The sequence below is a fragment of the Aythya fuligula genome, chromosome 18, assembly GCF_009819795.1.
Source record: "Aythya fuligula isolate bAytFul2 chromosome 18, bAytFul2.pri, whole genome shotgun sequence".
NCBI lineage: Eukaryota > Metazoa > Chordata > Aves > Anseriformes > Anatidae > Aythya > Aythya fuligula.
This window is the reverse complement of record NC_045576.1, coordinates 9,316,892-9,340,300: the sequence shown is the minus strand read 5'-3', so window position 1 is coordinate 9,340,300 and position 23,409 is coordinate 9,316,892. Positions and strand designations below refer to the sequence as shown.

At 37.6% G+C, this 23,409-nt stretch overlaps 1 protein-coding gene across 2 annotated transcripts in view; it reads left to right on the top strand.

Annotated features, from left to right (window-relative positions):
• The window catches only part of PITPNC1 (phosphatidylinositol transfer protein cytoplasmic 1), an 88,213-nt gene that overhangs the window by 26,625 nt on the left and 38,179 nt on the right, over positions 1-23,409 (top strand). For both annotated transcript variants that reach the window (XM_032199612.1, XM_032199613.1), the window contains exons 2-4: positions 13,171-13,319; positions 19,080-19,168; positions 19,550-19,557. In XM_032199612.1, the coding sequence (XP_032055503.1) occupies positions 13,171-13,319; positions 19,080-19,168; positions 19,550-19,557 (246 nt within the window). The remainder of the gene's footprint in view (positions 1-13,170; positions 13,320-19,079; positions 19,169-19,549; positions 19,558-23,409) is intronic.

Here is a 23,409-nt window from a genome sequence, read left to right as displayed (position 1 = left end):
ACGTTTTCTCCTTTCCTTTTCATCAATTACCTTTTTTGTTTCCTAAGGAATAATTTACAGCCACATAGCATATGTTTAAAAAACAAACAAACAAAAAAACTATACACTTCTGAATGCTTTATTTTTATGAAAAGTACTAAGTTAATTGAAGAAGCAGACCGCAAACTAGTGGAAGGTCGAGCTGTGCCGGCATGCAACAAGTTTGTGTTCTTGCTGCCAGCTCTTTCTGCATGCTATTAAAAACCCAAACGCATCAGACAAAGAGCTTTCGTTGGGTTGCCATTGCTACAGCAACCACTTCCTCCCTGCGAGTTTGAACCAATGACTTGTTGAGAGTTTGTTGTTTGGGTAGCAGGAGAGGAAGCAATGATATCTCTTAAATTGTATTTTTAGACTAAGCCTGCTGTTGTGCTTTTTTTTTTTTTTCTTTTTTCTTTTTTTTTCCTTTGTACTTCGTTTGTTTGCTTTGTTAATGATTGAGGTCTACAGCGAAACACTCCAGATTAATCTGACTTTTGTGTAAAACCAGTATTTTCTGAAGTGTGTGCATGTGCAGTCTTTGGGCTGTGTGTTTTCCATTTTAACCATGTGGCTTTGGTAGCGGATCACAGCCCAGAGTGCTTGCATAAGCTGCCATCACATGACTATTGCTGAGCAGTGCTGCGGTCTGAAGGACTGTAGCAAGAAATCCAGGTTCACTATAAAGAGATCTTATCTATTTATACATTTTGTTGTTATGGTTTTCAGCTTTATTCCCTGGTGCTACTGTACGCCCGAACTGTTATACCCAAAGGACACGCTCCAAATGACGCAGCTGGCTCTAACTAATGAGGAAGTGGTTAACTTGGAGTAGAAGCGCAGAAAGCTGCTTGTTCGCTTACGTCCAAAGCTGCTGGAGTCAACGGGACAGTCTTCCCGTTGAGTCCAGCAGGATCTGTTCCAGCTGAAGCGGTGTTATGGAAACTTCTCTGTAGCAGAAGCCTGAACACCAAAGAACATTTTTTTGGGACGGAAAGAAAGATATTCCCAGTTACACATACCGAGGAACTGCCTTATCTGTTACTTGGGCTACAAAAGCCACTTAGAAGAGAGCACAGCCCGGCACAGAAGCAGGAGCTACTCAGTCTTCTGCTGGCCCTGGTGATCATTACAGCTGGTGCTGATATCCAGCAGGGCAGGGCAGCAATAGCTGTCTTAGAACAGTATTTTAGTTCTCTGCTATCTTTCTGTGGCTCCATTTTAGCATTGGATTCTCTGACACATTGCATATCTTCACTGATAAATTGCCAGCTACAATTCACAGCTCTTGTATAATAGAAGAGCAAGCGTGTCTGCGGAATATAGATGTATTTATTTGCTGTATAGCTCCAGAAATTATATCCCATTTAATCCCAAGTATTATCACTCTAATACTGCTAAAAGGTATTTATCTTTCTGTGTATCCTTATGATTACATATTTTGGCCATGCAGTGTTCGGGGGGGGGAGGGGGGTGATGTTTCACCCTTGTAAGTGTCTGAGTTTTTAATTAATTAAATTGGTTTGCAGTCCATTTTACTAGATTCATCAGTTAAAATAATTGTGTTATTTATAATACATTACAGCTGACGGTATGCATGATTTTGATATCAGTTAAAGTTTTCATGGGCATTTTGCAGATGATGTTTAAAAGCAGTTATGAAAAAAAAATACTGCATTTCACATTTTGGAGCAGGATATTTAAAATTAATGCGCTATACAGATACAAGATCTTATTTCTCTAATCTTCCTAAGTAGGATGAACCCATATAATTCCTTCTGTGTTGGTTAACATCTACTACTTTGTGGTAATTTTCTGTACCTTGCACTGAATTCTTTGCAAGTTCTTTTCCAGAGTAGGTGCTGGTTGTGTTTGTAACGTTCTTGACTTTCCCTATGGGATTCATTTGGGGTCTGACACTGGACAGCAAAAAACGATGAGCGCTGCTGGAATGCTGAATGTTGTGACACCATCTGTTACAAACATCTGGAGGCCATATAGCTCCACATTTCTGTATTATGATAAAGTTGAATTACATCTATAGAGCCCATTGGCAGTCATTCTTTGCCTTCCTCCTCCCTTTATGTAATATTGAAAGAATGTCTGATCTGGAAGCTTTGGGGTCTATCAGTCAGGAATCTGGTCCTTCCAGGAAATTTTGTTTGTGCTTATGTAAGAGTTTCCAAAATCTGTTGTGCTGGAAAGCGGCAATTTCACTGATCCATATATTGTAAAAACACTTGCAGCTTCAGGGGGGAGAAGTTTCAAACGCTGTGTTCTGTCATCAGCCTAGACAAAGATGATGGATGGCAGGCACGTTGTCCCGAGCATCCTCACTGCTCCAGCACGTGCCCTCCCCAGGCATCACAAACAGTTGTATTGCCTCCTGCTGCAAGTTTCAGGTTGCCTGCCTGAGAGTTATGCAGCTGTGGTTTTGATTTTTCTATGAGTCAAAAGCAAGCAAACAGATTGCTACACAAAATTTACTTACTATGTAATTGACTTCATAAGTGTACAAAAGAAATCAGTGCAGGAGTAGTAAGTTGTCACTGTGGCAACTTATGTCAACAAAAGCTTTTTGTCACTTACAGATTTATAGAGTAGGTATTTGACTTGCAAATGTTTGTCCTAGTGAACTGCAGTGGCAAAATTTTGCCTTCTTTTGGTATTAGCTTTCAGATTTCACTGTATTTTATAAATCTGGGAGTGGAAAGTATGTCTTCATTTCCTTCTTATATAATTCAAGTCTTGCTTTTATGTACTACCTTTCCTCAGATGATTGTAGATAATTTCAATATCCTCATCACCCTGATCTATAGCTTAAGTGTAGAGATGCAGGAGTGACCCGTACAGAACCCTCAGCTATTTGAAGACACAATTCTATGAATTGTTATTTTAATCTTCAGGATGCAGGCATGAAACTGGTGTGTTTTAAAAATCAGATTTCAGAAGATCAGAAAGATGAAGCTTTGTGATAGTCCAGAATGTTTAATTGGAAGGAGCAAACAAAAATTGTCTGTTTCATTTTCTTCTGAAAAAGATTTTAGAAGGCAGGTTGAATTTATCCAGTTCTTAAGCCTGTACATGGTAAGTCCTATATTCTGATATTAATTTTTTTTTTCATTTGTGTTGGGTATCCTAAGAAAATTTTCCCTTGTCCATATTTATAAGCAGAATTTCATTGGCTAAAATGCATCATCACAAACTTGCTTGCCAAAAAAACATAACTGCAGAATCGTTCCCCTCTGATTGTGACAAAGCTTATGGAATCCTTTGTAGTCTCTTCAATACTTCTAAATTCAAAGTTTACATGGATTTTTTTTTTCCTGAAAGCATCAAATTCTCTGTAGTTGGAAGTTGATATTTTCAGCATGAAACGGATTTTATAAGTCACAAAAATTAGTAATTACTGAAGAGTAATTAGAGAAAAGTAACCTGAGGGGAAATAAGTTCTACTTAAACATTAATCAAGTACCATTAGCCATGCAAAAAGAGAAAAATGATTTCTAACAAATATGAATAGATGCACACGTGTTTGGTCCATTTGTAGTTAAAGATAAACCTAGCCACCAAGCCTGGTTCTGTACTCTATCGAATTTTCAAGGGTCAAAGTACTTGTGCAACTCTGAATACTCCCAACTTAAACTGGGCTGAATTTAAATAAATACATAAATAAATCCTGCAGTTTGGAGGAGTTGCTTTTTGTGTCCAAACTCAGCTTTGTGGCTCAAGCTTCTCGGTGCATTGCATTGTCTAGCTGCTGTTGTCCTCTGCAGCACTTCCTTTCTCTAGCCAACAAAAATGCATTTCATATGCATGACACATAAGTTTATTTTCTTCTCCTTTTTTTCCCCCTAAATCTTTTTTATTTCAATGAAATAGCACATAGAGTTCTTGCTGTCTGGTTTAATAAAGCACGTTTCTTGCTCACTGCCACTAATCCTCGGAGAATGTGACTTCTCACTGCAAGAAAACCAGCTTGCTGTGTCACCCTGTACGCGGGGCTAGCGCGTGCTGCTGGAAAGGGATCAGTGACAGGATCAGGGAGGAAGTCCGTGCCCTTCCATTCTGACGTTTCGTGGAATATCTGAAATGGAAATAGTATTTTCCTGGAATATCAGGAAGTGGGCTTTGGTTACTAAAAGAAATGTTGTAAACTCTCCAAAACTATGTTGCAAGTTTTGCTTCATTTTACTGTATTCTGAGTTAAAATTTAAAAAAAGTTGAATGAACAGCTCTTTGAGCTTCAGTCTTCAGATTAACTACAGTCTCATGAATGAATTATCATTAAATAAAATATGCTTTTGTGTTGACTTACAAAATACATCAATAGTATTTGATAGTTATCAAACCAGTTGTGCACTGTAAGCCAAAGTGAATTTTGCCTGAAAAGGAATAAGCTGCAATTAAAAGCATGACATACTTGTGGCTTAATCAGAAGCAGGTACTCATAAATAGGGAACAACAGATGTGAAGAGAGCATTTCAGTATGCATAATTGACTGATTGTAAGTGGTCAAGCTACACAGTAAGTCCCTTTTAGCTCCTCTTTCTGTTTTTGTGAACAGAGGATATTTTGGACAGTCACAAAAAATTACATGCAACCTTTGTAGGAAATATATTTATATTTATAAACCTAAATAATGAAGTATTATTGCTAATTATGTAAAAAGCACATAGTGTAAATAGTTGAAAAATTTAAACAGCTGACTCGCTGCAGAATATTGTTAATAAAAAACGATTCTTAAAAAACGTATGAGCTTGTACATTCAGGATAAACAGCTGTTTTTTTTCAATAGCACAGCTGGTGTAGAAATGCAAAATTACTAGCATTTGAACAGGACACGAGCTATATTTAGCAAAACGTATTTGCGTGTAAGCTGAAAATTTGCAACTTAATTTTCATTTCAGTGGAAATTGAAATGAGCAGAGTTGTACATGTATTAATCACAGATGTGAACCTGGTCCTATTAATTGCAGTATCATTCATTTAGGATATAAGCCATTAATGTGCCAGGATGCTTCAAATTTAGAGGAGACCATGTCTTTAGCTGAAAATACTGGGGAAAGGGTACTATTTTACTGAACATCCTATTTATTAGTTGCTGCTGAACTTCCATGCATAGGAATTTTAACAGATAAAGTAATTTAAAAATTTAATTTCTTCCTTGAGAAAGGCAAAGCAAACATGAAAGCAGTAAGAATTGCACTTCATAGCGTGCAAAAGTCAACTGTTCCTGCTGCAGTTGTTTATTTGTGAGGCTACAAAAACATGTTCCCATGAACGTGGGCAATGCTAAAAAACGCTGCTGATGCAAGTCAGCAGATGTGTAGTGCATCATGAATCACTGATGCATGCAGGAATTAATTGAAAGAAAGATTTCAAGCTCAACATTAAACTTTAACTAGTCTGATTCTTTATATATTACTAGTGTAAGTAACATTTACACCACTAAATAACTTCGGTTCAAGGCTCTCAAACTGTACACTGCATCATATTTACATTCAAATCTCAGGACCTAGGCATTTAGAGTGGTTATTACAGCCTTACTGCTAAAGCTTTCTATAAAGCCTGCTCATCTGGCTGCATTTTTAAAGTGAAAATTTTACTTTAAACCATTTATTGTATCCTAGTTCAGCCCAGTGCTGTGGCCTTCCTGACAACGCTTTCTGTGTTTTCCACTCATAGCTTTAATTTACGCTATTAGACAAGCAAGGTCAGTTCCCTCCTTTCTACTGCGGTGAAGCAGTGGACATCCTGTAATAGGGACAGCCTTTTGCCAGAAATACATTCTGTATTTGTCAATTGGTGTCGGAAACTTTATGCAGGTTTCTGTCCTGAGGAGGAATGCATCAATCCCATAAATACACAAAATAACCCTTTGAAATTTGATTTCTCCTGCTGATAGTTAATGAGCATTGTCTTTGTCTCACATGGCTTCTTTTTCATAAATGCACATTTTTCCCGTTGCTGTTTTTTTCTGCGTTGCAGCTTTTGGTTCAGATGCTGCTGTAACTGCTCTTCAAGGCAGAGCACACCTCTGATGGGTTCAATCACAGCACACTTGGGACTATGGCCCTTGCTTAACTGGCAGCTCACTCAGTCTGTAACTAGATCAAGTCACTCAGGTAGCTTTTTGCTCTTACTCCTTCCTGTAACAAGTTAATTCTTCTGTTTTTTCAGAAGATTCCTCTCTTGCATAGGTAACATAGATTTGCTTTTGGAGATAATATTTTAGAAAGCTACTGTTGCTTCTGAAACTACCTTCTTGTATTTGTGACTTGGGACAGCCACTTTAAAACAACAGCTCATAAAAACTTCTTGGCACTTCAGGTATTTCTACACGGCAAAGTGAACACAGCACAAAGGTGCCTGGTTTGCTCCAAACACCGTAGCTTAGATACAAGAGGTCAAATAATATATTAGTGTAGACTCCACACAGAGCAACATACAGAGCTTTTCAGGCAGGCTAAATGAGATTTAATACCAATTCAGCAGCAGACAGGGTATCTCTGCAAGGCATTACACAGGGCTATCAAAACACCCCCCTTCTGCACTCTCTGTTTACTATTCATGCTTTTTTCGCAGAGTTTCCCAGGAGTCAAAACCAGCAGGACTCTTTTCACATGACCCTAGCCTACAATGTAGTTTTTCTAGCAGGAAAACCACTAGTTTAGAAATACAAGCTGCTACTTTCACACTGGTAAGTTGTACTACATGAGAGAGACTTCAAAGTTCCTGTTGACAGTGACAGTCCGTTTTCTTCCTGCTCGTTGCTGTCTGGGCAAAGAGAGCGGTGATGGCAGTGGCAGGAATGTGTCCAGCCGCAGTGATTTCCTTCCCTAGCAATGTCCTTCAGCACAACCTTGAGTGGCGGTTAATGTATGCTATAAGGCAAGGTGTTCGCTTCTTCACCCTGAAAGCCTGAGTCTAGCAGGGAAGCTGGCAGTTTGAAAGGGAAAGTAATTCCAAAAGTAGGCCCAGGAGGAGCTGATGCGGATCCGCCAGTGTGTGAAATATCAAATAGTAACACATCGTGCATTCCTCTCTGCTAGTTAAAACTAATCGAGGAATGTTAATAACAAGGAAGATAAATCACCTTGTCAGAACCTGGAGCTTGTGTCATGGAAAAGATTTTCTTAAATTATTCTTAATAGCTCTGAATCATCATCTACACAAGTGCGGGGATGGGAAGGCACAATCTGGGTGCTCGATCAGCCGCTGTTATAATTGCCCACATGTGAGGGCTCTGCGTTAACCTGAGGATGCATTAGGTATTTCCCGTTTCAGAAGGCAGACAGAATGATGTCTAATAACAATAATGTGAAGGATTTACAGTCACTGAGTGAGATAAGACAAACCACTTTTACTTAAGTAATTACTTTTTAGAATTGAAAAAATTTACAGGTGTGTCTTGTGGTAAAAGCACTGAGCTGGGGATAACTCGATTGAGGCAAAATTCCCTCTTCTATCACATTTTTTTTTATTTAATGTTGAGGTGTTAATTTAATCTCTGTATCTATTTCTCTTATAAAATGAGGATAATGTTTCTCTTGCCAGCGTGGCGCTTAGGTCTTCACTGAGACCTAAAAACAAGACTTTCCAAAACCAAACCAAAGCACACAAAAGGAAACTTCAGAGTATCCTCCTAAACAAAGATATGTACTCAAGCAAATACATTTTCAAGCAAATTATTCCAGAAATTATCTCTGTTAAGAAAGTCGTTGTTAAGAGATGGCATGGAGTGACAGGTTGTGCACATTTGGACAAGGAACTTCTCAGGGGATCACCATGCTTATCTCATGGTGGTACTTTGAGGAATAGACAGTAGTTGTTTTAAAAAATCCTAAACGTGGAAATGATTATACTGAGTAATATTTCTGTTATTCTTTTTAGCAAAAAATCATCCTTAAATGAAGTCTTGAAATGCATTCACTGAGGAGCACGCAGTCTTCCAGAGACTATGACATGAAAGGAAGTCCCAAGCATATCAGTCAGTTTTAAGTATTTAAGTATTGTTTTCTGCGAGTTTAAGTATTGTTTTCAGCATTCTCTAAATCAGAATTCCTTAAGGAAATTCCTACTTTTTTACCACAATCAATGCCCTTGGATTCAGTGTACCTAGATAGGTACAACTGAGGATGAAATTGGTTCATTACATTTTCTTGCAAGATGCAAATCTTTGCTGAATTAAGGTCAATGACAAAATGCCTGTTGCTATCAATGGAGGCATGATTCCACCATTGACAGCTGCCGCTGAAAGGAGCATACGTGTGCACGAACACGTCTCTTTCAGTTTAGCTGTTACTGCTGGTCTCACTTTTTTCTGTTTTACCTTTGTAGTTTTCAGAGGACAGGCCAGGAAGCCACTGGTGTGTTTTAGCATGAATCACTGAGAAATACTTTCCATTGTCAAAATACAGTGCTCTGAACAATCATTACCTTAAATAAGTATAAAAGGCACTCTGCATCTCCTGGGCTCTGGTTTTTAACTACAGGGAGGGATCTTCCTCCTGGCTTGGAACAATAAGTCGCATAAATTGAATTGGCAGCACCATCCCTGATGCTTTAGTCCAGTTATAGAAAAGTGCAGATGAAAGAGTTCAACGATTCTTTTGAATACAATAATTGCCATATAAGATGAAGCCAGTGTTACATCTGCTACGTTTTCTGTGAGCGTTCAGTTAAGAACTTAAAGGAATGGTATAAAAAATCAGACTATGGGTAGCTTTGTAGTAATTTATCCTTTGAGAGAATGATACTTTCTGCCGTCCACATAACATTTGAAAAGCTGTATCAGAGGCTCTGTTGAAAGATTAGCATTAGATCAAAACCTGAGTAATGGTCAGTCAGTTTTCCTTGGCAAACCTGCAGGGGAGGAGCCCCATTAAATTAGAAATGGTGAAAGTATTCTCGTCAAATACATTAAGGGAGACTAGATCAAGCTTTGAAGAATTTACTTGATTTCACACAAGACTTGTCATAGAGCTAAAACACATCATAATAAACGCTGAGAGCAAGTTTCATTTATAGCCTAATTTGTTCTTCTCATTAGGCTGCTAACAAGACAGCCTGACAAAACTAAAGGCTGTGGTGTGGAAAAAGAAAGGAAAAAATGGCCACGTTTGTACAGAGATTCTCATTCATCTTCTGTTGAAGACAATGGAAGTTCTACAAATGAAAGATGTGTAGAGTGGACCTCTTATTTCTTCTGTCTCAAGAACTCCACAAAAGTGATTCTGCTCTCACTTACAAGTCCGATTGACCATCATTATGCTGTTGTTGACATAAGCCTTGTTTCTTGTGTGATTAAACTCCCAGTAGGCAAACACCATCTGCCAGCTGAAGAAAAAGAGAAGTCACTGGTGAGCCAACGTCTACCTCGTTGGGAGTTAAACACAAAGTATAGTACAAAAGCTACATAGCAATATCCTTAGAAAACTCCAACTCCATATTCAGTGCATTTGTTTGTTGAAGCTCTGCCGCTGACATTGAAGAAATTTTCCTCCATTAAGCTGAAGAGCTCTCAGATGAAGAGCTTTTCTCCCAAGCCAAATACAGATCAGGTGCCACTGCATGAAGTTGTACTGACTTCCCTGACACCGCATGTGGTCCTGGAAGACTTTTGCAGCTAGGCACATCGAAATTCACATAGTGACAAGAGCAACATAAATAATAGTGGTGTATCAGTTTATCCTGGCAGGGATGGTGACTCTCGATTACTGCTATCAAATGTTTCTTAGTGTTTATTTCTCTATAACATTGATAGGAACTTAGAAAAAGCTGTGAAGGCTTTTTCAGGCCTTTAAATTTCAGCAAGTTCTAAAATATATGTCTTTGCTTTGGTTTTTATTCATGTAAATACAAACATACACTTTTTAAAAGAAGATTTTATATGAAATTATACTTCTGTACTCTTTGGCTTGGTAAAATACTAGAATTATTACTAGGTCCAATCTTTCTTGATCTTTCTCTAGAATTATATTAAAATGCTATGAACCAGATAACAACAAATAAATGGCAAACAGAGGAGCTAAGTTACCTTCTTTAAAATGCATGTAAAAGTGTGCTGCTTTCACAGAATGCAACTACTTGCTGGCAGGACTGCACAGTTGTTTCAGTAGCACTGAAAGGAAGATATTTTCACTTGACTGGTGTCAAATCCGAAGTTATCCCCTGGGGAGAGGCGAGTAGCTGTAAGATTGCTGCCGAAGAGCTGTCCAGCACCAGTTACGGTGCCTTCAGTTCTCTTCAGCATCTCCCAAGTGCCAAGCTGGGCTGCCTTTGATACAGTCTGTGAGATCTGAGGGATAAGTGGAATACACGCAATTCTGAGTCTCATCAAGTAGAACTTTTCTCTAAGCACTGACTGTGCAACATCTGTAAGGTAATTTCTACATGATACTGCTGATTATCTTCTGAACAGTGCAGCGGGTATGTAGCTTAGCCATTCTTAACCATGTGCTCAGAGTGATTTACAGGTGTTGTGATTTGATATTTTGCTTGCAGTTTATGGTAGTATGGGTCCATGAAAGAACAACAATCTCTCTCCTAGCAAAACATGTTGTTAAAGGTGGGTATCTGATTCATGACTCTGGAGCAAGTAAATGCCTTCGTACAACCCCATGTGAGATATCTGTATTTGACCATTAAAACTGAGAGTAAAATTGCAAAGGACTGCGTGGAAGTAGAAAATTGAAGCATGCAGTGATGCATGCAATTGTGAAGTGCTTTCCAGAGTTTCCTGTGAGATGTCCATATGTCTATGGGGACTAAAAGTAGAAGGGGAAAAAAAAATCTCAATAGAGATCTCAGTAGTGATGTTGGCTTCATGGCAAATTTTAATTGCTCTCCCCCTTTCCTTAGCTAACCTTTTCATGTTCCACAAGCTATAAATTACTTACCTCTTTCTTTCCATTAGAAGATAAGCACCTTATCACCTCTCCTCTTTTCTAACATCCCTATCACTCCTCAGGCAGTATCTTTACTCTCAGGTGGTCTGATTGATACATATCTAATTAAAGCAGGGCATTTTTTCCTCAGCTTTTATTCAGCTTTGAAGTATGTTGCTTTGATTTTGGAACTGAAGAACAGCTTCAAGTGCCTGAAAGTTCTCCCTTTTCCAGCAGTACTAGCTGGTCAAATAAAATGTATTTGCTCTGTCTACAAACTTTGCCTTGGCTGCGTACCAGTGCGTTCATGTATTATTAGTGAAGTGGAGAAGGCAGATTTTCATGAAACCGGTTCAAGTGTGTGATGAGGGTGACAGCTCTTCAGAGCCTTGAAGCTTAGAACAAAATGTTTAAAATATGATGAGATAGAGAAGCAAGGAATTCAGTAGAGACTGAGGAAGATAACTAGATTAGCAAGAAAAAATATTTTAGTGCTCATCTATTGAATGGGTACATCTTGTTTGAAAGAGATACGAGAGATGAAGAAGCTGAAGTTATAGGCAGGACATCAAATTGTTTAAATAGCATTATTCTACCTGCTGTTTTAGTGGATGTCTTAGGAATGTTTCTATACACTGATTTATCTAGATTAGGTTCTCCAGAGTTATGTAGGCTATAAAGAGAAAGAACAATCATTCAAATAACAAAAAGTCATCAATTCTCTCTAATTATGAGGAGAAAGGAGAGGAAGAAACATTAGATGCATAACTGAAATTTCTGGGCAGCTCTAAGTTGCATAGCCAGCAGGAATGCTGAGATTTACTGATTTTCAAACGTTGCAAGGGTCACAATTTCACAAGTAATCGGCTTGACTGGTATGACACTCTCCAGTTTTATGACAACGGTATCTTTTATTTTTCTTCTTTGCTGTTTTTTCATCTTTACTAGTTCTAACAAGTTTTAAGAGTGGGTTGTGTTCTTCAGTGAGAGGAGGTTTTTGAGGAAAAGCAATGAAAAAGAAATCCACTGAAATTACCGAATTAGCCTAGAGATCCAAGGAGTATCACTCCTACCCTAGGGCACCCTTTTATTCTTAAAGAACTTTCTATAAACTTGAGGCATTTTTAGTGCCTCAGAATTATCAGCTGAAAGGCACTTGGTTGATATAAATCATTTGCTTCACTGTTGTAGTGTGTGCCTGGCCAGAAAGGAGCAGGAACTCTATGCTGTTCTGTCCATTGAGTGCCATGAAGGCACCTACTCCTTATTGATTTGTTTAGTAAGGCCACCTTGTTGATAGTTGTTAATAAGGTCTCGTGGGTTGGCTTTTTTTGTTTAGCTCTTTTTTTTTTAATCTCTTTTGATTTGGGGTTTTAGTGTAAAGTACATCGTAGGATTGCTGTTGATATGTGATAATCATAAGAATCTCACCATTTTCTGAGGTCAGACTGTCACTGCATTTTTGTTTGTCTATGCTGAGCTAGTACATGGCAACTTTGTGTAGTAGCTGAGCCATTCTCTAAATTCACAGGCTATCCTTTGTCTTTAAAGTGATTGATGTAATTGAAGTGATTGGCATGTATATGCCTAAATAAATTACTTTGGGAGAGAGGTGGATCCAAATGGAGAAAACTGGTTAGGTCCAAAGACAGTTTGTTGTAAGAACCATGGTATGTTCAAGAATGTGGAAGGAACTTCAATAAGAGTAAAATCTGAAAACAGAAAATGTATGGAAAAGTAAAATTTAATCTAAATACTTTGCTAATGAAGATTTAGAGATGTATTTTTTGTTACATTGCTCTGGAGACAAAAGCCCAAGTGTAGATGCAGACATACTGGAAAGAAAAAGAAAAAAAAAAAAGTTAATTGACGTTGCAACAATTTATTTCTCTGTAATTGCAGCTCCTGGGTTTTGGCTTCCTAAGTAACTTGAAAATCTATATAAAACAGATCATTTATGTGCTCAGACTTATGTTAATAATATTGCCAAATCACTCTTCTAAAACTTCTTTTTCTAAGTACTTGGAAAAGTACTTAGTATTTAGTACTTTTCCTGTTTTTTCTACAAGTGGTACCCTGGATTTGATTAGATAATGGGAGGACCCTGGCTCATAAGTCTGAATGAGGCTTCAAAAAACTGCTATTCATCCCTTGAAGTACCTTTTATTTGCACATACTGATATATCATTGTATGACATTGATTTATGAATACTCGTGTATTAGATAAAGCTAACACATTGTTCTTGATTTTGCTTTGCAGTACAGAATTGGACAGTTGTACATGATAAGCAAGCACAGCCATGAGCAGAGTGACCGAGGTGAAGGTGTGGAAGTGGTGCAGAATGAGCCCTATGAAGATCCGAATCATGGCAATGGCCAGCTAACAGAAAAACGGGTCTATCTCAACAGGCAAGTGCACAGAACTGCTTCTCTTAGCATGGGCAGTAATAAAAATTTGTGATGAATATCCGTCTCAGGCCGTAGCCTTTCTTTTTCAAGCAGAATAGGTTCTCATGAACAAGTGCAGCTTCCTAGGAGATTGAGGGTAGACCCATGCTTGAAACTGAGATCAGTCGTTCTTTCTTCTAGAGTACCTTTTCAAAGAGAAAGAATTCTAACTCGAAGTTTGAGATGTACTGAAAATCAGAACTTCTGTTTTCTTCCACTTAACTGTTTGTCATTCTGTTTTCCAAAATTACCAACCCAAAACAAACAAAAAACTAAAATGGTTTAAGGGTTTTATGGGCCCACAGATTCCACTCTGACTTTATTACATATTTGCTACTTGACTTTAAGTGAGCATAATACTCCATAATTTCTAAAGTAAACACTACTAATGTTGATTCCATTAAATTTCACTTAACCTGAATCATTGCCATACCTACATCCCATTTAAGACTTAAACAGTTAGTCAGGCTTGCATCCCTTAATCATTTGGGGATTCTATTTTTATCTTGACACTAAAATCAGAATGGTTTTAAGCATTCAAAAAGTAATACCTTAATGTTTATAGCACATTATAAGAGCCTTTGAAGGCATTAACATGAAACGCTCTAAAGTATTAGGATTTTTCTTTTTAAAGAAGACTTACTTTCTTTCAAAAGGAAAAAAATTGTTTTGTTTTGTTTTTACAGAATTCCTAGCTCATCATCCACTGCATGTAGATTGAACATAGAAGAGGTGCATTAAAATTAAGGAAACTTTAAACAGCTTTTTTAGCTGATAATTAATGTAATGTCTTAGGGTAGCAATTAACCTTCTGGGTCTTGATATAGTCAGTTTCTCACTTCATAATGTTTTTGCAAAACCAGTGCCCCATTTTTGGTGATAAAAGATTTGCCACAGTAAAGTGAATTGACATTATGAAGTAGCATTAGTCTTGCACAATTATGAACTGCTGTACTAAAATGACAGGCTGGAAGACATGATGGGGAAAAAAATTGCTTTTGTTACCACAAAAGTTCCATCATTTCTTAAAGTGAAATATGTGTCTCTTCTTATGGTGAAATTATACTGCTGTGAATCAATGTCTCTACACTCAAAGGACTGAGATTTTTTTATATTTATATTTATTTAAATATATATGTCTGCATCCTGTGAAATATATTGCTCAATCTGCTGCCACTTTTATTATTGCTGATCTAATTGAATATTGCTGCTTTTCTGATGTTCTTTTATTCCCCTTGGCCTGCCTCATTTTTATTACACTTTTTATGCTCTGCAGCCTTTGATTGTGGGCACAGGAACACTATAGCTCTTTCTTCTACATTGCAAGTTATTCCTCCATTGCAATCCTGACATATCTAACCTTAACTCAGGCTAAATTGAATCACCAGTAACATTGCACTCTTACATACATACGTTCTGATAATATATTTTGCCAGCATTCAATATTACTGTGATTGTAGTTCTTTTTTTTTCTCACAGGCTATGTATAAGACAGTAAAAATCAATAAATTTGTTCTTGTCGTAGAGCTCCCAGAAATTTTGTTTATGTTTCTGGATATTTCTTTCCTTCCTATTATGAAGAAGTAAGGAATTAGGCACTGAAGATTATGCTCAGAATCACCACTTCAGAGTAAGTCAGAATAAGACATACCTGGGAAGCGTACTGCTTCTGGCAGGGCAGGCAATGCACCAGAGGATCCCAGACCCAAAGATGGGTCTGAACATTGAGAAAGAAGATTCACATGCCTTCAAATTTCCCACAAATTTGGGAAATTCATCTACTATGGATGTTTGAAGTCAGGTTTAATGACAGGCACCTATTCCTCCTGTACCAGTCCTGTTCTGTGGACTGTAGCTGTGTGTGGAGAGTATGTGGAGTCCTGTAGCTGAATGTGGAGATAGGCAACTCTGTCCCTCACACACTCTCTTTGAGACTGTCTGTGTCCTAAGATAGCAAACGCAATTACATGTCGTCATTATGCATATCTTTCAAGGACAGTCTGTGTTTTCTCCTTACTGCACACTCTTATGAGATCTAAGCATAGTCTATTTATGATTGTTAAAATGTTATTAAATGAACAATCAAAAGTAATAACTTATATGCAACTACATATAAACAGGCTGCATAAAGCTCAGTTTCCCCCCCCAGTCAGATAACTGCAACAGAGTTTAAAATTAAAACTTGTTTTGGAAAGTCTTGATTTTTCCATTTACTTAGGTCTGTATTAGTGAAATAGAAACCTCTATATGCTTCTATGACACTGTGGTTTAGCAGAAACTTAAGTCTGAATTTATAACGGTTGTGGTTTCATTTTTTTTTTTTTTAATGAGGAAATCCAGTGGGTTTCCTCTGTGTTAAGAGGGATGCTTTAATTGTTTTCAGACTGGTAGCATGGCCCTTGACTTTGGAAGGATTAGAATTGATCCAGTTGATGATGATTTACAGATAAGACCTTGTAACACCTCATTGCTTGACTCCAAACTCAGTTCCCTCGTAAGGGACTACCTTACAAGAGCCTTTGTTAAGTGTGAGTTTATGGTATTCGAGTTAAACCGCTTCCTGTACCGCTGTACAGGAGCTTTGGTCAAGTACTTATTTCACTGTATTACCATTGCTGTAATGCCTCTGTAGATGAGAACTACGTGTATGGCTACAAATAGCCACACTGCTGCTTCTGCAGTGGTATCCATCATGCTTACAGCATGGAAACTACACTATTTAAATAGCCATTTTGGGGATACCTAACTAAAAAAAAAAAATAAAAAAAAAATCTTAGTTTTTATAAGGCTAACACAATGCATTCAGAGATAAGGTGTTACCTGCCCTTCCTGCTACAAATTGCCCTTGTGCCACAGAAGTCCAACCAAAAGTACTTTCTGGGAAACAAGTCCAATGGAAAATATGAGTTGTCGTAGCTTTCCTGCTACTCCATTGGACTGGATAACAGCCTTTCCCACAAGAGATATTGAACACTGCATGATGCTTTCGTAAAAGAACCCCAGAACAGTATCAAGGTCAATAAGGCAAGGAGGACTCAGGGAATGCAGAACTGGAGAACCGGCAGTTCTGCAATGCTTTGCCAAATCTACCCCAGCCCCAATGAGATAAGAAGCAGAGATACTAGGTATTAGAGCGTACAGTTTTCCCTCCATCTTTCTTTCCGGTGTTAATAATCTTTGATTTCCTTTATTCTCTACTTTTCTTTTCCAGTCACTAGTGTAAATTAAATTACTTTTCTTGTCATGGTTAAATTCAGGGATGAAAAGATGCAGAAATTGTATATTGGCTTGATGGTTTTGGCTTTGAATTGGCAGGAACAGGCATCCTTTTCTGCTTGCACAGCTGATCTTGGCCCAAATATCCCGTTCTAACACTGCTGCACATCTTAAATGATGTGCAAGCAATTGGTCTTCAAAATTTTGCCTCCATATTTTTCAGGTGGTCTGATTTGTTTTTGCAGCCATTCAGCACGGGATACCTTCTCGCACCAGTCTGCCCTAAGTTGTGAAGGAGTATCCCTCCAAAGAGACCAGCAACATAGGGGTTTGGGCAGCTTCACACAATCATAGGCGTTGCCCTCTGTGCTTTGCAACATGCTCATGAACAAATGAGATGCTATCTTCAGTGCCTACATAGGTCTAGCAATATTTGTGGTATTTATGCCTCCACTGTTGTTCAAGACAAGCAGCAAGCTGCAGTTTCAGAGCTAAAAGCATCACAATTTCACAGCCAAAAGCTTCTGTAGCTATAATGTTCCTAGTGTTTTTTTTTATTTCCCTGAGGAAATCTGCACTTTTATATTTCAGTGATTGGTTCTTGGAAAGATGTATGCATTATTTTCATTTATCTTTTCTTGTCTGCTAATATTTTAATTCTTACAATGGGTTAGGCTGGAATGCCTGTAAGAAGCACTTTCTACATGCTGAGAGACTGAACTTCATCTGGGGAAGAAAGAAATAAACAATGAGAATGTGATCCATGGATACCTGTGCCACCAAAATAAAAAACTTAAAATATAAAAGCACAAAATGAGTAGCTGTATATTAACAAAGACCTTACTAGTACAGTTGTCTAGTGTCAGCCTTAGTTAGATTCAGAATTGTTTACTGCCTTTCCATTCCTGCTGGAGCGTTGTTTTCAGGAATTTGAAAGTCTGATTTTATTATTTAGGAATTAGAGTGAAGTTTAGCAGGGGTAAGGGAGTCAGCAAAACGATGGTCCTAAAAAGATACTGACAAAAGACTGACAAAATAACCAAACGACCTGGTACAATGAAGTCTATTATGCAGTATTTAAAATGCTGCTGAAAAGACTGTAGAGAAGAAAGAAAATGTGGTTTTGAGCAATGTCATCAAAAAGCAAAAGTCAATGCACTTGACTTTGAATCTTTAGATAATGTGCTAACGTCTGCATATCGCCTCTGGACAAATGCAATATTTATGTGTAGCTAGATCATGGTTAAACAAACCTTAATGATCCAAACTCTGTATTTTCCCCAGAAGTTTGCTAACATGGAAAGATATTTTACTTTCAGCACAAACGGTTATCTGAGCATAGCTGTTTGAAACATTTACAGTTGGAAAATTGAGGTTTGAAAGCGTCTGCTTTGGTTCAGTAAAGGTTTGGTCTTAGCCTGGGTGATCTCTCGACACGTTGCCAGACTAACACAATTTTAATTGAGTCCCTGAAGTAAAATGAGATTTGCAGTCTCCAATGGTCTGCCTTTTTTGAGTGGCTAGTGCTGGATCTTTGTTACTGACAGGTTAAGTGATCGTAATTGATGTCATTAGGAAAGGCTCGGATGGTGTATTTGCTTGAACTTGCCTTCTCTTTAAAGTGCATGTTTGTTCATCACTTACTGGGTACCCTAAGTGACTAGAATTCTGGAAATGAGACACCTGAGATGCATGGTAAATAAAATGCTCCTGATTTTCCAGAGTATTATTTAATTACCCTTTAATGATCTTTTTATTTGCTGCATCCATCTCCATGTCTTTCATTTCTTATTCCCCTGCTGTAGTACCACGGCATTGATAAGATCTCTTGACAGACTGAGCTCTGAGTTATGACATCAGTTCCATTAATTCTCTTTGCTCTTGTGGTTTGCATTCCCCATCAGCAAAACGGGCCTGATACCACCTGCCAGCGTCACAGAGGTGTTCTGAGTGATTTGCTAATTTTAACATAAAAGCTTCATAGTTGAGAGTTGGTGTTGGCAGCATGGGGAAAAAGTGTACACGAGGTGAGTTGAACATAAGGGTTTGTGTGCCAGCAAAGACTGTGGAGGAAGAAGAAACGGTCTGTAAGAACAAATAATGGAGTCAAGATGGAAATGGACCGGCACCATTAGTCACTCTGATTAAAGAGTGCCTCCCTGTGGCTAAGGGTACTGTGACACGGACACTCCTCACAAGGTCTAACCTGCTGGGTTCTCCGTGACCAAAGGCTGGAGGCAAATTCTTGAAACCTGCATTGGTACCTGAACTTAGATCTGATCAGGGGTCACTGGCACCATATTGCTTGTTCTGAGAGGCGAACAAACTGCCGTGGCATCATGTACACTCGTGGAGAAATCTGAGGAAGAATGCATATTTTATGGAAATATTGTGAAGTCTAGGTATTACTGTGCCCTGTGAAACACAGATTATAAGCATGTTTTGAAGTATCTTCTTTTCTACAGTTACAACATATTCTAATCTTGTATTTCTTTTTATTTTCAGCAAACTACCCAGCTGGGCTAGAGCAGTTGTTCCCAAAATATTTTATGTTACAGAGAAGGCATGGAATTATTATCCTTATACAATCACAGGTAAGGAATGATTAATAACATGTACTTTTGGGATAGTTCAGCTTATCTTCAGAAGTTCTAAGGTACATATTGAGTGACAGATACAAAGATTATAGACTATGGCTGGTTAAAAACTGGAATCTTCTATCTTATGTGATTTCTTTCTTGCAAAGAAAACATCAGATGCTTAGATTCTGTGCGGACTTGTACCTTCTATTGTTCCGTAGACATTAGTCAAATAAAATTCAGCAGATTATCTGACAGAAGTTTCTTTGTTGATTAATGTATGTTTACTGCAAGAATCTTGCATCATTGTTTTATTGACATTTCTTTTTTTTCTTTTCCCTCACCATTCTGTTTTTTTTTTTCACAAATGGACAATTGGAAACAATTGGAAATCAGAATACACAGTAAGTTCTTCTTTTTATTCTAAAAATACAATGTGATTATATGAACTGTAGTAGTGGAAGCCAAACTGAATCCTCATTAATACAACTAATACGTAATGCCTTTGATAGTGGAACTTATTTTAGCTATTTGTTTAAGAAATCAAAGGTTAAATCTGAACTGTTTCCTATAAATTATTTACCTTTTTATCATTTGAGAATAATTTGATATATTTTTAGTCACTAACTGCAATATAGAAAAGCTTCTATAAAACAGAGCAAGGCTTTTAAGGTTCCAGTTATTAGTTGGAGACATGAGAACATGCTTTATTTTATTTATTGTTTTATTAACTTATAAAATGTTCATCTCTGGTATAGTATCTGGGAAACTGTATGATCCGTAGACGAAATTAAACATAATCTGGGCCTGGTGCCCAGAAAAATCAGCTATTCCCTCTAGCAGAGCTAAGGCAAAATATAGCACATAAATCATGAGAAAAATTGTTTTAAATGTACTGGCCTCAATAATATACAGTAAATTTTCAGCAGCCTTTAGAAGATAAGGTGGAGATTGTAAGGAAATTCCAGGCAAAAGGACTTCTGCCTTGATTTAGATTGAGTTTCTGGTTACAGATAAAACGTAATCCATTGTTTTTGTTAGCTCTACAGTATTCAAAATGTTTGTGCATTTTTTTATAACCAGTAAAGAATAAAAAGAGGAGAAAAATTTTGTGTGATGAAAGCAAAAGAGTCAAAACAAAGGGATTGGAAGGTTCAGATCCAAAAGCTGAATGCTTAGAGTTGAAAATGTGATGACAAGTTTGAAAACCCAAAGTACTGAACTGTGGCATTCAATATGTACTGCAGATTCTTATTACATATTCTGCCTTTTTAATGTGTAAAATTAATTTGACAATCAGAAAAAAAACACATGTCCAGCCATGGACCGTAGTAGCTAGGGGACAGATTCTCAACTATTTTTGTCAGGTGTCTTCAGTAAGGCCTATCCGAGTTTATAGTAATTACGAACTTAAACCTATGGTAGTAAGTTTAATTTTAGACTGGGAAGATGTCGTACTATGTCACATTGATGTCTGTTACTCTGTTGTATATTTTTTTTCTTTAGGTGATACAGACAATTTTTGAATGTGAATTTTTTTCTTTAACTGAAAGAGACAAGTGGGAGTGGTAGCAGTAAGAAATTTCTGTCTGAATTTGAAATGCAATACATTATCGAAACCAAAGAGCAGAGTGATTCTCAAAGAATTTGAATCGGGAGGTGATCTTTACCTAAACTGATGAAACAACATCTCGAACACATTTCAGTGAAAGTGTGTAGAAGGGAGGTGAACACCTGAGGAGGTGTTCAAGAGCAGGATTAAGTAGACTTGTAAAGAAAAATTGGTCTACAAATGCAGAAGGTAGGCAAAACAGTCTCTTAGTGACATTATAACTGCTTATGGGAGTTGAGGTACAAGGAAACAGAACTGGAAATTTGGGGATGAGATTAGATTTCTGACTGAAATGCAGTTTCCTTAAAGTGTATCTTAATGGAGCTGGTAGACTATGAAATGGTGTTCAAGGGAAAATAGAGATAATGTCTTTGCCTCAAACTGTTGAATCTAGAACAAAAATGTTAAATATACCATTGGGAATAATTCCAATGCTTGTCTGGAATATTTGTCTAAATTTTGATCTATATTTATTAGAGAATTCTGAAAGAAGGCATTAGCCAGCTGAGATATTCCCCAGAATATTCAAGATAGTTCGGAAACTCTTTTCCTAAGATAGTAAATCCTCTCTAGAGGGTCTGTGGGACATCCAAAGAATTAAGTTGAGCCTCATTTCAAGGAAAACTGATTCTGAAGGTCCGCCAACAACTGGATAAATAAAACAATCTTATCAAGTCAAGTACTTGATACTGCTGGAAAGGAAAAATCATACCTTTCCTGATGTCTGAAGTTCCACTATAAATAAAGAGCAAGGATTTTAAAGGCTCAGTAGTGTTATTTCAACGTGCATTAGTGATTTAGAAGAGGATGTGAATGACAGACTGAAGCTTGCTGAAAGGCTTAAGGGCTTTCAGTTGTAAAATATGAAGGCTGTTGAGAAATTGGATGCAAACACATGCACTAGACTTCTAGTGGTTCAATACAGACTAGTTTCACAAATCTGTTTTGCCTGTGAAATAGTACAGATTTCATTAATTTGGCCACCTCGAGGGCCTGAAATTGCATGACGTTACAAGAAAAAAAGTTCAGCAGGCATTAAGAATAATTTCTGGAATACTCTTCTCTGGAATGGTAGTGTGAAAAGCCAGGAGTGATTGGATGCATGACAACAGAAATGGAAATCAGAGTGCTGTGATGTTTGTTGTCTAAAATCTGGGTCCAGCTATTACATCTGCTTTAAAGAATGGTATCCTTTACACAGCAAGCCTCTAAATTTGACAGCAAACAGCAGGGTATGACTGCTTGGTCTACAGCTGTGTTAATAATGTGTAAAGCAAATGACACACTTAAGATAATGAACTTAACAGAATGATTGTACAAGTGATGTTTTTCTGGTGTGTAGTATGTGAAATATTGTGATACAAGGAGAGCATTTAAAAATGTATACTGTGCTGTTTGCGGAGGACAATCTCATTAAAACTGCAATACAAAAGACTTCCTATCAGGAAGGTGAGACACGGGTAATGTCCCAAGAAATGCTGCATCAAACCTTGAGCTAATCGTTGCTGGCTTCCTGCTGTTGAAAAGGAGGAGGAAGTAGGAGAGCAATTCCTTTCAACGCTGAAGCCAAAAGAAGTCATCCGGAGGTGGGGGTACCATTTAGAGAGTAAGATACTGCTTTAATGTTCAAACCCTTGTTTTAGTGGCTGGGGCATGATGTAGGGACTTTAAGTGAGAAAGTCTAATTATTAATCTGACTCTTAAACTTAGAAGGGGAGTTACTTTGGTTTTGATCTTGCAATTAGAAACCTGATTAGATAGCTTGCTAAACCAAATGTTTAATTTTTACTTACAAGTTAATTTAATGTTGTAATTAGGTTGATGCTAAGTTCATAAATTTGCAACACTGTATTTGAGGTACAGCTGAAAGGAAGAGCTACAGAAGTAACCTCCAATGCTCTGCTCTATGAGTGATTAGGAAATTTGGGCACTGGTGGGTGCCTACTGTCAAGCTATACATGCTTTGGGGGACTGGGTGCTTCTAGCTGCTGGCTTTTAGAAATAATTCCTTTGCTAGTTTCAGACTGGAACCTTTTTCACTTGGAGGATGGAGAAAAGATGCCTTGCTGCTCTCAACAAACCCTTATGTGCCAATTACTGCATTTGCAAATACATATCTTTTACAAATGTGCAAAATATTTCTGCTATTTTTAGAAGTGTGGACAAGACTGAACTCTCAGGAGACTCATTTCTTTCTGAGGCTGTCCAGCTAGATTAGAAATAATTAACTAGAAAGCAAACCCGTCTCTATTGCAAACTAAATGAAAAGGGATTGCACAGAACTAAGTTTCAGAACCTACGTCTATTGTTATTGTTACTTTATATTGTTAATAATTATTATTGTTAATAGCAATTGTCTATTGTTAGACAATAAGCAGCACAGATCCATGTGACCTCTTCAAGTGACAGTTGAGATTCTGAACAAAGAGAGGAAGGAGAACAGAGAAAGGGAAAATACAAAGAGAATTTAAGACGATGCAGTTTGAGTGTTTGCTTTGGAAAACTTTAAATAGTTTTGCTGCCTGGTCTAAACAGTTCCAGTGTTGTTAGCAATATTTCAATTCTGGGGCTGAAATTTAAAAACAGCTGGATAATTTTATCCTATTAAGGTTATGCATAATCCCTGACAACTATTAGTTTCAGA